This window comes from Sminthopsis crassicaudata, chromosome 3, assembly GCF_048593235.1.
Source record: "Sminthopsis crassicaudata isolate SCR6 chromosome 3, ASM4859323v1, whole genome shotgun sequence".
Taxonomy (NCBI): Eukaryota; Metazoa; Chordata; class Mammalia; order Dasyuromorphia; family Dasyuridae; genus Sminthopsis; species Sminthopsis crassicaudata.
In genome coordinates, this window is record NC_133619.1 from 589083840 (window position 1) to 589097326 (window position 13487).

The window sequence follows — 13487 nt, forward strand, 5'->3', positions numbered from 1 at the left end:
AATTCATCATATGATGTTAAAAGTTCTCTGAAGCGATAGATGCTTTAGATATTCAATAATGATTCCACAGAACCTTCCTCCAATGATAAAGATTTAATGATATCTTTAAAGCAAAATTAAACTGGTTGGTAAGGCAACAAGCTATCTTGTGGGCAGGGATCATGTTAACAAAAACAGTGACCTCATCCCACCCCAACTGCTCTCTCTCAGGGGCCAAACCCACCAACGTCTTCCCTGTCCTCATGGTTCCTGACTGGGCAGCCTCGGGCACTGCTGGTCACTCTCACCTCCCTGACACCCAGTCTTCCCTCTGGGTTTCCAGGGCACCATATCCTCCTGGCTCTCCTCCTATCCATCTGACAGCTCCTCCTCTGGATCCTCATCCAGGTCATGCTCTCCAACAGCAGAATTGAACAGAATTCTGTCTGTGTGCTCTGCTTTTCTCCCTCTATATTACTCTGCTCACTGATCTCTTCAGCTCCATGAATTTAATTACCATCTCCATGCTGATGATTCTCAAATATCCCTATTCTGCCCCAAATCCTTCACTGACCTTTGGTCTTCAGACGTACATCTTAGATTCCATGTCCAAAACAGAACTCATTTCCCCCCAAACCTTCCCTTATCTCCACCCTTTCCTATTAAATACTTTCAAGAGCAACATTATCTTCCCTGTTGGGGAAGACTCCCTTGGAGTCATCTTGGAATCCTCACAATCTCCTACCTTGCATATTCAAGCTGTTGGCAAGGCCTACTGATTTCACCTTTGCAATCTCTCCTGGATATGCCTAATAGTACTGTTTTATGAGAAATGATGAACAAACAGGCTGATTTCAGAAAAGCCTGGAAAGACTTTTCTGATGCTCAGTGAAGTGAGCAGAACCAGGAGAACATTGTACATAGTAACACAAGACTGTGTGATGAACAGCTAGGATACATTTAGATCTTCCCCACAAGACAGTGATCCAAGATAATTCTAATAGACTTGGGATGGAAAATGCCATTCATACCCAGAGAGAAAACTAAGGACAAATGTAAATGAAAGCATACTATTTTAATCTTTTGTGTTTGGTTTCTGGTGTGTTTTTTTTTCCTTCCCCCTTTTGGTATGATTTTTCTTGCACAACATGACTGCTGGCTGTGTTGGGAAGAGGGGCAAAGAGGGTAGGATAGGAGAAAAAATTTGGAAACCAAAATCTTACAAAAATGAACATTGAAAACTATCGTTATATGTATTTGGAAAGATAAAATACTATTAAGACTAAAAAAAATTATGCCTCTTGGTCTCCTGTGCTATTGCTCTAAGGAAGCTCCCCTATCATCTCACAACTTGATTACTGCAATAGCTTCTGGTGGGTCTGTCTGCCTCAAGTCTCTCTTTATTCTAATCCATGCTCCATTCAGGCACTGAAGTGATTTTCCTAAATTGTACATTTTACCATGTCTCTTGCTCACCCACTCCCCTCAAATTTCAGCAGCTTCCTATGGCTTTCAGAACCAAATACCAAATGCTCTGGGATTCAAAATCCTTTCTAACCTAGTATTCTCCTATCTTCCTTACACCTTTCTCCCTGAAATCTATACTCTTCAATCAAGTGATGTTGACCTCCTGGCTATTCTTTGAACAAGATACCCCATTCTCTCAGCCCTAGGCATTTTTCCTGGCTGTCCCTTGGGCTGGAGATACTCTTTCTATTTTTAAAAATTTTTTTAAATGTCATTATTTTTATTTGTTATTATTTTAAAAGCTTTTTATTTATAAAACATATTTCAAAATTGATCCTGGCAAAACCTTGTGTTCCAAATTTTCCCCTTCATTCCTCCACCTCTCTCCCCCTAGATGGCAGGTAATCCAATACATGTTAAATATGTTAAAAAAGTATGTTAAATCCAATATATGTATACATATTTATACAGTTATTTTGCTGCAGAAAATCGGAGTAAGAAGAAAAAAACTGAAAAAAAAAAATGCAAGCAAACAACAACAGAAAGAGTGAAAATACTATGTTGTAATTAACATTCAGTTTTCAGTCCTCTCTCGAGTGCAGATGGCTCTCTTCATCACAAGGGTATTAGAACTGATTTTAATCATATCTCACTGTTGGAAAGAGCCACGTCCATCAGAATTGATCTTCATATAATCTTGTTGCTGTGTATAACGATCTCCTGGTTCTGCTCATTTCACTTTGCCTCAGTTCATGTAAGTCTCTCCAAGCCTCTCTAAAATCATCCTGCTGATTGTTTCTTACAGCATAATAATACTCCATTAACATTCATATACCAGAACTCATTTAGCCATTCTCCAAGTGATGGACATCCATTCACGTTCCAATTTCCTGCCACTACAAAGAGGGCTGCCACAAACATTTTTGTACATGTGGGGCCCTTGCTCACCTTTATGATCTGTTTGGGATATAAGTCCAGAAGAAACCCTGCTGGATTAAAGGTATGTACAGTTTGATAGCCCTTTTGGCATAGTTCCCAATTACTCTCCAGAAGTTGGATTGTTTCACAATTCTGCTTACAATGTTATCAGTGTCCCAGTTTTTCCAAATACCCTCCAACATTTGTCATCTTTTTCTGTCATCTTAGCCAATCTGAGAGATGTATAATGGGACCTCAGGGTTATCTTAATTTGCATTTCTCTGAAAAATAGTGATTTAGAGCATTTTCCCCCCCATATGACTAGAAATAGTTTTAATTTCTTTTGTCTGAAAATTGTTCATATCCTTTGACCATTTATCAATTGGAGAATGGCTTGAATTTTTATAAATTTGAGTCAATTCTCCCTTAATCACTTACTCCCAATGTCTTACCTCTATTTCTTATTTATCCTGTATGTTACTTGTTTTAAATATATTAGCTTGTTTCTCCATTAGACTGTAAGCTCCTTGAATCAGAGATGGTCCTTTGCCTCCCTTGTAGCCATAGTTCCTGGCATATTAGCACTTAATAAATGTTTACTGACTAATAACTATTTAAACATCCAGAATTTACAAAATACTGTGGTAGGGGATGGATGGAGGTTATAATAAAATTTCTTTTTATGTTCTTATCTGGATAACTGTAAAATAAATGTAAGCTTTCAATCTTTATGTGGTTAATGCTTTTTGTCTGATCTTTACTAATGCCTGGGAACAAATGCACTATGAGAATGTCATTTGGAGAAGGAAGATTATAAGGACGACTTAGATTCATAGAAAATTCATGTTCCCTTTTATTAGATAGAAATCTGCCTCCTGCTAACCCCCTTCTCTCCATTGTTCCTAGTGGAAGTCTTTGGGCCAACATAAAACAAGGATGATCCCTCTGATAATAGGCATAGGACCCTCCCCAAACTCTCCTTCCAAATCTTTTTTCCATAACAAATCTTCCCCCTACCAAAAAAAAAAAAAAAAAAAAAAAAAAAAAAAAAAAAAAAAAGAGCTTGACTTTATTTTTTTAAAATACACTCATCTCTATCTCCCTAGAAGAATTGATCATATTGATGCTTGGAAATATTTGCTTGATCATTTACATCAACTTGCCTAGAAAAGCCATTAGTTGTTATTGAGTCTACCAATCCTTAAACTCTTCTCTGGCCTGACACAGAATTAGGAAAGTTTTGTGGACAAAGGCTTGTCATGGAACATCTGAGACTTCAGGCAGACTGGGGTTTTAGAGCCTAATGTTTATTTTTATTAATACGTTTTTTGTTCAGGCTTCCCAAGAGAGTGGCTTTTTGACTATATGAACCAGTATAATTTTGCTTCATAGGTAATATTCAAACTTTACTGCCCGAGGAAGTTCTGCCCAGATTTGTTTGCTGGGTGCACACTGTGCACGATGTACATAATGAACACTTCCTTTTGGGCCTCGGGCCAGGAGAGCATTTGCAAGAGAGGCTTTTTAGACCGGAAACAACAGATTCTGAAATCCCGTTTAAAAGTAGCCATTTTAAAAGTAGCCATCTCAATGGGCAGAACACTGGCCTAGACACTGGATGTGACTTGTTTTAAGACAGATTTCATTGACTTGACCCTTCTGTGCAGAGCCGGAGTCCCTGGTCTCTTCAATGGGAAGGGCTCAAGAACACACTGCTGACAGACAGGAGGCTGCCTAGCTCAGGCTGAGATTCCTGCACCAGCCCTATGCTCTCGGGCCCCAGTGCTCAGCCCAGAGCCACCCTGGCTGCTTGACTCGGGACATTATTCTGCTCTTTGGAGAAGAGCTGTCTTCTCATCTGTCAGGCTCCTCCAAAGAGGCCCCTCTTCTTAGATTCTACAGCTTTTCTCATCTGCACACCCAGAGAAATACATGAAGGCTCCAGGATTCTGAGCCCCGTCACAGTCCCACTGATGTGATGAAAGACACCAAGTCCTCTGACTCATCTCTGAGTCACTGAAGCAGTATTCACTATTCACACTAATTATTCCTAGCTCTAAATAGCTAAAAAGCCGTGCTGTGCTCTTTTATCCTGTCTCCAGCTCCTTCCCTCCTTCTGTAGTCCTGCCATGGGTATCTCCTACTTGCTTGCTGATAGAATCTTTTAGCTGATGAGCAGGCGGCTTTCCCTGAGATAGCCAAAAGCCGTTAGCCACAGCTTCCTTTCCCAGGCCTGGCAATGAAGAAGATTCTCTTCGGTTCAGATCGTCTGCCTAAGTAATGATGTGCTCTGGGGCTCTTGCCCTGTCCCCTGGAGGAGTATTTGTACCCAAACTGGGACTAGACAGACAGGTCTATGCTGCCCAGAACCTCTCTGTCCTCTGGAGGAGGAAAGGACACTACAGTATCTTTGCCAAGAAAATCTCCTGGACAGTACGGTCCAGAGGGTCAGGACTGAATAACAACAGGGGCTTTACCTTCATGCATGAATTGGCACACAACTGCCCAACTTGCCCCATCCAAGGAACTTCTCTCACGGACTGATATGTAAACGGAAGCTTGGAAGGTTTGCAAGGTACAGCAAAGAGCGAGGGAGCAGACATTATTACTCCTTCTCTGAGATCACTACTGTCAGCTAAATTTCCTCCTTCCTTTTAAACAAATATCCCCACTTTTCCTAACAAGTACAGACTGAGGAGACAAGGGAGAAGGCTGGAGATGACAGCAGGAGAACTAAACAGCTTCTGTTACCCCAAAATGAGGCCACCTGTTCACGCTCTGGGTGCCAATCAGCCCTTGGCACTACACAGGCGACACACACACATGCATTTATTTCACAGACACTTTTAAGGTATCAGCATTCCTGACAGGTGTCAGCTGTTCCCAGCAATGGTCCCACCACCACACCTCTCCAAATTGCCTTTTAGAAATAGTTAAAAAAAAAAAAATCTCCAATATCCGAGCTTGGGGTTAAAAATGAACTCTATCATCATTATGGCTTTATACTGCTGTCTGGTAGCAGACACAGGTACCTTTGCCAAGGTGATTAGGCTAGGTCTGAGAAAGGGAAGGTGAAGTGGGAGGTATGGCTACCCTCATGTCTACAGCCCCAGAAGTCTGCTTCTGTACTCTGGCCTGGTTGGCAGAGGCTGGTTACTCCCAAATACCAGTAAACTTGGCAGCTGCTGCCACCATTTCCCCCAGATGTCAGGGAGGCCAATCCTAGGAAAAGGTCAGGTTTTATAAAGAAGCAATATGCCAAGAGACAAGAAAATGGGTATGAAAATTACTTCCTGTCCTATTTAGAAAACTTTATGAAGAAAATGACTTTCTTCCTTTTTAAAATCCGAAAAGACTGGGCTCTCTCTTGCTAAATATAGCTAATTTTGTGATGGGGATATACAGACATAGCTGAAAATTCTTTCTGTTTTATGTCTCTGCAGCTCAAGGAACTTTCAACAAGGAATATTCAACAAGTCTCAGGGACCAGAGAAAGAAAATTTCCAAATTGTACTTGCAAGAGACTTGTCCAGTAAAGTACACTAAAAGTGGGCTGAAGAGCCTAAACCCTAAAGAAAATAGGAATATATCATGGATCTCTCCTGTTCTCTGACATGTCAGAAAGAGTGGAGAAATCTAATCCTTTCTCCACATTAGTAATGAGCAAGAATAGATCCAGAAAGTCCCAGGGAAAGCCTCTAAGACTGAGCATTATACAAGAGTCTCCCTGAAAATCTAATTTGTTTGTCACAGGAGTTTCGAGGTAGAAGGGACAATTGTACTAGGTTTTTGGACGAGAGTTACATACCACTGAGCACATCTGGGCTGATATATGCTGGGCTCCCTCTCTGATCCTTCAGCAAGTCATCCTCACTCACAAGGTGCTTTCCAAGACAGAAATTGGTGATGGTTATCCTATGAGTTCTGGAAAGCAAGAAAAAGAAACATGTAGCAAATTAACTGGCATCTTTCTTGGTACCTTTTGCTTGGGTTTGGTGTCTTTTAAAAAATTTTGTTTGCTATCTTTCTTTCAAAAATTTTCAGTATTCAGCCCTGAATTCAGGAGGACCCGAGTTCAAATCTGATCTCAGACACTTAACACTTCCTAGCTGTATGACCCTGGGCAAGTCACTTAACCCCAGCCTCAGGGGGGAAAAAATTTCATTATTTTATTATTCCCTTAAAGAAGATGTAAAGACAGCCTTCAACATTCATTTTTGTAAGACTTTGTGTTCCAATTTTTTTTTCCTTCTCTCCCCACTCCACAAGGCAGCAAGCAATCTGATATAGGTTAAAAATGTGCAATTCTCTTAAAATATCTTTCCTTATTTGCTATGTTGTGCAAGAAAATCAGACCAAAAGAGAGTAAAATATGAGAAAGAAACAAACAAATCAAAGATGAAACTATTATGCTTCAATCCATGTTCAGTCTCCATAATTCTTTCTCTGAATATGGATAACACTTTCCCTATCAAATCTATGAAAATTGCCTTAAATCCCCCCATTGTTTTTTTTTTTTCCCATAGTTTTTATTTACCAGATATATGCATGGGTAATTTTACAACATTGACAATTGCCAAACCTTTTGTTCTAATTTTTTCTCCTTCTTCCCTCCCCCCAATGGCAGGTTGACCAATACATGTTAAATAAGTTAAATACAACATATGCATACATGTCCAAACAGGGTTTTTTTGCTGTACAAAAAGAATTGGACTTTGAAATAGTGTACAATTAGCCTGTGAAGGAAATCCAAAATGCAGGCGGACAAAATTAGAGGGATTGGGAATTCTATGTAGTGGTCCATAGTCATCTCTTAGAGTTCTTTCGCTACATCCCCCCATTGTTGAGAAGACCATTTGACGTCTTTTTAAATAGCAAGCCTGAAATTAAGGAAGTCTTCTCCTCAGAATTAGGAAAATCTAAAATCTCGCAAATCTTTGTCTAGTTCTCATGACCTCTTCCCACCCTCCCCCCACAAAAACAACAACAACAACAAAAAAAACCACAACTAAAAATATTTCACAACTAAAAAAAATGTTTCCAAGAAATATTTTGAATTTAGGTAGTCTGCCTGCCCCTCAGGGAGGTACACAGGGAGCAAAAGAAGCAAACCCAGCATCTGTTCCAATCTGACCAATCCAGTTGGCATCCTCTTGACCACCATTTTCACTAGGCCCCTTTGCCCTGCTGGTCCCTAGGCTAAACATCTGGAGCAATCTGTAACAAGGGCAGAACAAGAAAGGATCCATTTGTAGTCAGTATGAAAGGTCCCTTGCCCTCAGGACCCCATTTACTTTAAACAATCAAGGCAGGCAAACTACCTAACCTGTATCCTAATCTATATGGCATCATTACTAATAGGAATTCTGGAATTCTCTCTGGGAGATCCAACAGTGATAAACAAGATGGCCCGGGGTCCCAATATTTCTATTTTATTGGTACTTTTATGACCCATCCTATCCTGATCTGATTCAGACCCCCTTAGTCCTCTTAACTTCCCACCTATTTCTGCAGATTTAGCTATTACTCCCCCTCATCCATATTTATACTCCAATTAGGCAAGATGATTTAACCTTCAGGAAAATGTCAGCTTCTTGTGGTAGACACTATTTTGTGTCTACAACCTTAACCTCCAACCCAGTGCTTTGGCAGTGACTCCCTTCAAATTTGGGCTGAAATATTTCTTACTGGAGGTCTATCCTGATTTGCCACTCTGCTCTTGCCTCCCATATTATTTTTTATGAATCTTGTATTTCTCTGCGAACATGCTGTTGCTTCCCCATGTTCTTCCCCGCTCCCCTGCCCTTCACTAGAATATAAGCTTCTTGAGAGTCTGCATCCCCAAATGGAGAATGGCACTTGGTACATAATGCTTCCTAAATTGAATCCCACAAACAGAGAATTTGAGGGCCGAATAGACAGGCTCTCTAGCCACCATCTAATCCAAACCTTCTATGACATTACTAACCAAAGGTTATCTAGTTCTGCTTGAAGATCTCTGCCATGAAGTGAAAGTATGAGGGAAGAAAGACCCACTACTGTCCAAAGTGAAGTCCATTTCACTTTCATATTGCTCTAGTTTTTAGGAAGTTTTCCCCAACATAAAATCTAAATTTCTCTGCAGTATCTGCCCATTGTTTGAGCCTAACCAAATCTAATTCTTCTTTCACCAGAGTCTCCCTGGAATACCTAAAGACAGTGGTCATATTCCAGGTTAACCATATCCACAGTTCCTTCAAGGCCCTTTCCCATGCAGGTTTAAAGCACACTTTAAACTGTGGTGCTCGGAACACAACATAGTCTGGACAGGGTATGATGCTTTGAGCCACCACCTTCTCACCCCTGGGAGCCAGGACAAGAGGCCACCATGTCATGCTGCTAACTCATAGTAGAGGCTCTAACTTCCCCAGGATCTTTTTCAGAAAAAATGCTGTCAATCTTGGGGGGAGGGTCAGAAAGGAATCTTGGGGGAAGAGTGATTCTGGGTCTCAAATCCTGCCGACCTCCAAAAGGGAAAAGGACAAGATAAGGAATCTCATTCAGTTTTGAATTGAAAATCAGTCTCTCAGATTCATCCAGAGATCAGCCCTCTAGCACTACCCCCCTTGGGGCCAAAGATCAAAGAAGTCCCAAACCTTAGAAGGCTAATAAAAGATGACTCTGAATCCTAATCTTTGCTAAATGCCCTTCTGGACTTAGCCCACTGGGTCGTTCTCAGTGTAAACCTTTAATTCTTAATAGGAGTTTGCCTTCTAAGAAAGCGGTTTTCTTAGTGTAAATAAACCCATTCTTTGCCACAAACCTTTGCCTCAAAGCCTGACACTGACCAAGGGGATTCCCATTGCTGTTAGGGGATCTCTCAACCTTCAATTCTCCCACCTCATCATAAATGCTTCTGAAACTGAAGTGACCCACGTGGCCCATCAAGAAAAACCAAGATCCCATATAGAGCTCTTCTGTGTTTGGGTCTTTTCTAGAAGGGGCTAGGAATACGTCTCCATACCACCTTGCTTGGGATAAATTTGCTTATTCCTTGAAGTTCTGCTCAGCTAGCTGCTTATATACCTAAAACTCAACAGAAAGAAAATGAACTGTGATTCCTCCCTATAGCTGATCTCTTAGCACCTTGTTTTTTGAAGCCATGTAAAATCTCATTTATAGCATACTTAGCTTCCTCTTCTACCAGCTCTTGTGAGCAAGGCCTATTTTCCATCTCTCTAGGCAAAAAGGGCTTTACCTCTTTTTGTTGTACTTTGCATTAGTCCCACATTTTTATTGGTCTTACTTAAACCCCTTTGAGAGCAAACTGTGTTTTCACTTCTATATAATTCCTAGCATTGAGCATAGCCTACTGATATGTAGTCACTGTTTGATAAGTATTTGGTGAATGGCAAATAAATGCTCTCCCCTTTCCTCAGATCTTAGAAGTAAGCAATCTTATCCTGGCTTTAAAGATTAGCAATGAACTCTAGAACTGAGCCTGATTTAATTTCCTTTAGAATAAGAACTACAATCTTTGCCAAGGAGAGAGTACAGCTCATCTTCCCTAGCAGAAAGAGGATGGGGCAAGTCTGAGTCATTTGGCCATCTCAGCCCTATAGCTTCCCAGAAGAAGGGAAGATGGAAGGATTGCCTGGCCCTGAAGCAATAGCTCACACAGGACTTAATCATTCTCTGCCTTTTCAAAACACTATTTACAAGTCAGTGCATGCTGGCCCGATGAGATCATCGAAGGGACTGTCCAGGAAGTAACTGAGCCAGTTCAAGGAGGCAGCAACCCAGCCACCAGCAACAGAGAGAACTGTAGAACTGTAATGTAGAGAGAACTCTACATTATCCTCCCTTGGTCTTAAGAGTTAAGAACAAAACAGACACAGGAAAGAATTTCTTTTGCCTCTGCCATCTTGCCTCTCCCTCATAACAATATACAAGTAGGCCAGCTCCACAAAATAGTCAGGCCTGTACCAGTTAATTTAGAAGTTTTGTATTTAAATTAGCAGCCACCCAAATGTTAGGGATTGCCTGGTATTATTTAGTCAAGGAAGTTGGTTCTAATTTATAATTATAGAATCTAGTTCCACCTCAATGTCACTACATAATGCTGTGCTAAAAAACCAAAAAACCAAACCCTTGAATACATAGGTTTTCTAGGTGGTTAACCTCTGGGCACATCTTTAAATTTGCTCACATAGCAAACTGCTTTCTTACTGGGGAGAAAGAGAGGAAGTAGCCAATTTGGGTAGGAGCCCAACCAGTAAAGCTACCCCCAGATTCTGCTTGTTCAGAAGACAAAGGAAATGTGAGGCCAGCCTTGCCAAATTTACTCTGGATTTAGAAGCCAGGAATATTTATAAGTGCCTTCAAGTAATTAAATAGGTTTCCATCCATTATTTTCATGTATATAGCTCAAGGGCAAGGATGAAGGGCTATGTACTATAACCCTTCTCCAAACCTAACATGGGAAAAAACCCAGAGTTTAAAAATGTTTTTATATATAACTGGGAGAAAAAAAATACAATACTAAATAAAACAGAAAAACAACAAACAAACCCAGGATATATACTCTTCCCTTCCTAAATCTCCATGAGAACAAGTTTCATAGGTGGTCAGGGTCAAGCTCAGGAGTTTCCTGAAAAAAGGAATAGAAGCCTTCTTTTCAAAACAGAAATGGTAAAAGGTAATCAAAAGAGATTGAGAGAATGGATAGGAAGGAAGCTCTTGAATGTGATGTGGTTTGTGTGAGTGGTACTTGGTAATTATTTAGAAAGTAACTGGGTTTTAGGGTTTTGGAGAGATGTAAGGTATGAAGAAAATGAGGTATTTATAATGGGCCTGGGAAAACTGTGACAAAGATGAGAAAACTGGCTTTCTTTGCTCCTGATTTTCCTCTTATGCAATTCTCACTCAAGTCCTTGGGCCCTACACAGTCCAGCTAAAGACTGGACAGCAAGGAAAAAGCAAAGTGAGAACAGCCATCCTTTCCAGTAATTGTCAGATGCTTCTTTCCACTCATGGGCACAATAGCATCTCACATATCCCGTAAGAACAATGATACAGTCATACCAAACCTAATGTTATTAATTAATTCTGGGCATAAATAATTGGATTGGGAGAGAGGAATAAAGTCCACGGGGAAACTGTTACAAAATATTGAGTGGCCATATAAAGTTACATTAGATTTGCTTTTATTGTGAAATGACACTGATTTGGTAGGACTTAAGGGATACTCGTCTTCACTCAATTTAATTTTAAAAAGTTCACAATTTATTATAAGGTGAATATGGAAAATACCAAATATGCTCCAATAAAATTTTTAAAAGTGTCAACATTGTTCTGGATTTGCTGATCTTTGGTATAATAAATGCCTGTGTTTTTTTATGCATCAAAGCCTATGTGTGCCCTTTTGGGACTGAAATGAATGTTGATCACAGGACCAGGTAAAAGTGATAATGATCCAATGTTCTATTCCTCCCAAGGTTTCTGGATACCCCAAAAGCACAGAACTACTTCAGCAGTGTCCTCCATTGCTTGCCTTGGAGCAAAATAGGTGAGCAAAATAGATGGGCAAACACTGTGAGTAAATGGGACAGGAAAAAAAATCTCAAGACTCTCAAGCTAATGAGAGGCCTTTTAACCATTAAGTCTGTGAAAAGCAGCCCTTAAAGTGTTTTTCTGTCACCTCCAAGGGTTCCAATCCAGGGTTTAAGGATTAGCGAGCAGTAGCCACTGGCAAACACCAAAAGGGTCTGCTTCTGGGAAGTGGACTTTATGGAGTAGCACACATACATGTGTATAAAACACTATAACCAGAGAGGAACAATTGAGTCCCAGTGCAAGGGGTTGATCATTTCCAACGGACCTGAGAAGGCAGGCAGTTTGTGGTTTTGTGGGTATAAACACTTTTCGGTGGCAGGGAGTTAGTACATAAAAGCAGCTGCACTTCATGGGAAGAGAACAGGAAGTGTCGGCTCTGAACCCTGCTGGGCTGGAATTAATTGTAATGAGTTCAGAACAAGAAGGGTTTCACTGGCAACTTGTTTAATGGCCTGTCCTGTGTTTTCTGACTTCCCATATGAACATCACTTCAGGAGAGTGAGTATTCTGACTACCTGACCCTCATTTAAGCTAGATCTCCAGGCAGTTTTTATTAGCTAGATGGCACAAAGGATATGTATGTGCTTTCAGATCAGCTGATAGGAACAGAGATATTTTCCAGCAATCCCAGTAGTCCCTTGAAATGGGCCAGACTGCAGCTTAGCATGGCAGTTCAGCAAAATGTTTTTAAACCACATGAATGAGCCTATGAAATTTTAAGAGTATTAATTTTTGTTTTAGACAAGTTTCCAGCACCGGAACCTTTTGTCTTAATTCAGAATTCTTCTGAGTTTTTGTTTTCTGGACTGCATAGGGCTTTAAATAACACCACCAAGTCAACTGAGAGTGACTATCAGATAAAAAGGCAAAAAAATTTATTTGGGCCTTCAAGCTGGACATATTCAAAGTGGTTTATAGAATTGTTTGGCTTAGCTGAACTCATTTGTTTATAAGGGAAAGTTGGGGGAGGGGGAAGTTGAATGGAAAGTGAGTGATGGGAAAAAAAAAAAAAAAAAAGAACATCAATAAAACATTTGAAAAATGAAGTGATGACAAGCTTGGCCCCACAAAGGAGAAGATACTTCCCCCTGCTCCTTGGCAGAGGCTGGTGCGCATGGGTGTGGAACATTTGCATAGTATATCAGGGTGTTTGGGATATTTTTCTCTTCCTCTTTTTCTTTTTTTTTGTAAAACAATTTCTTTTTTATAAAGGAGGGCTCTCTGAGAGGAGAAAGAAGAAAGGGGTAAATCTTGGTAATGCATCAATAAAAATCTATTTAAAAAAAAGTGTTTAGTGCAAAGTTGACAACTTGCTTCTAGGTAATTTCACATCTTCAGTTGACTCCAAGGACAACTATGCAGGAATGGGGGGGGGACATTTCAGTCATGTCGATGGTATGGGTCCTTGGAGAAATCTTTTGAAAATCATCAAAGTGAAAAAGCCCAATTGGGCTCCACAGTTCATAGAGAAGGTCACAGATTAGAGTAGGAAAAAAGTTCTTAACCTGAGGTCTGTGAAACTTCTTTAA

General features: G+C 40.3%; 1 protein-coding gene across 2 annotated transcripts in view; it reads right to left on the bottom strand.

The window, feature by feature from the left end:
- The window catches only part of STK40 (serine/threonine kinase 40), a 56517-nt gene that overhangs the window by 3326 nt on the left and 39704 nt on the right, over positions 1–13487 (bottom strand). For both annotated transcript variants that reach the window (XM_074305158.1, XM_074305157.1), the window contains exon 7: positions 6173–6288. In XM_074305158.1, the coding sequence (XP_074161259.1) occupies positions 6173–6288 (116 nt within the window). The remainder of the gene's footprint in view (positions 1–6172; positions 6289–13487) is intronic.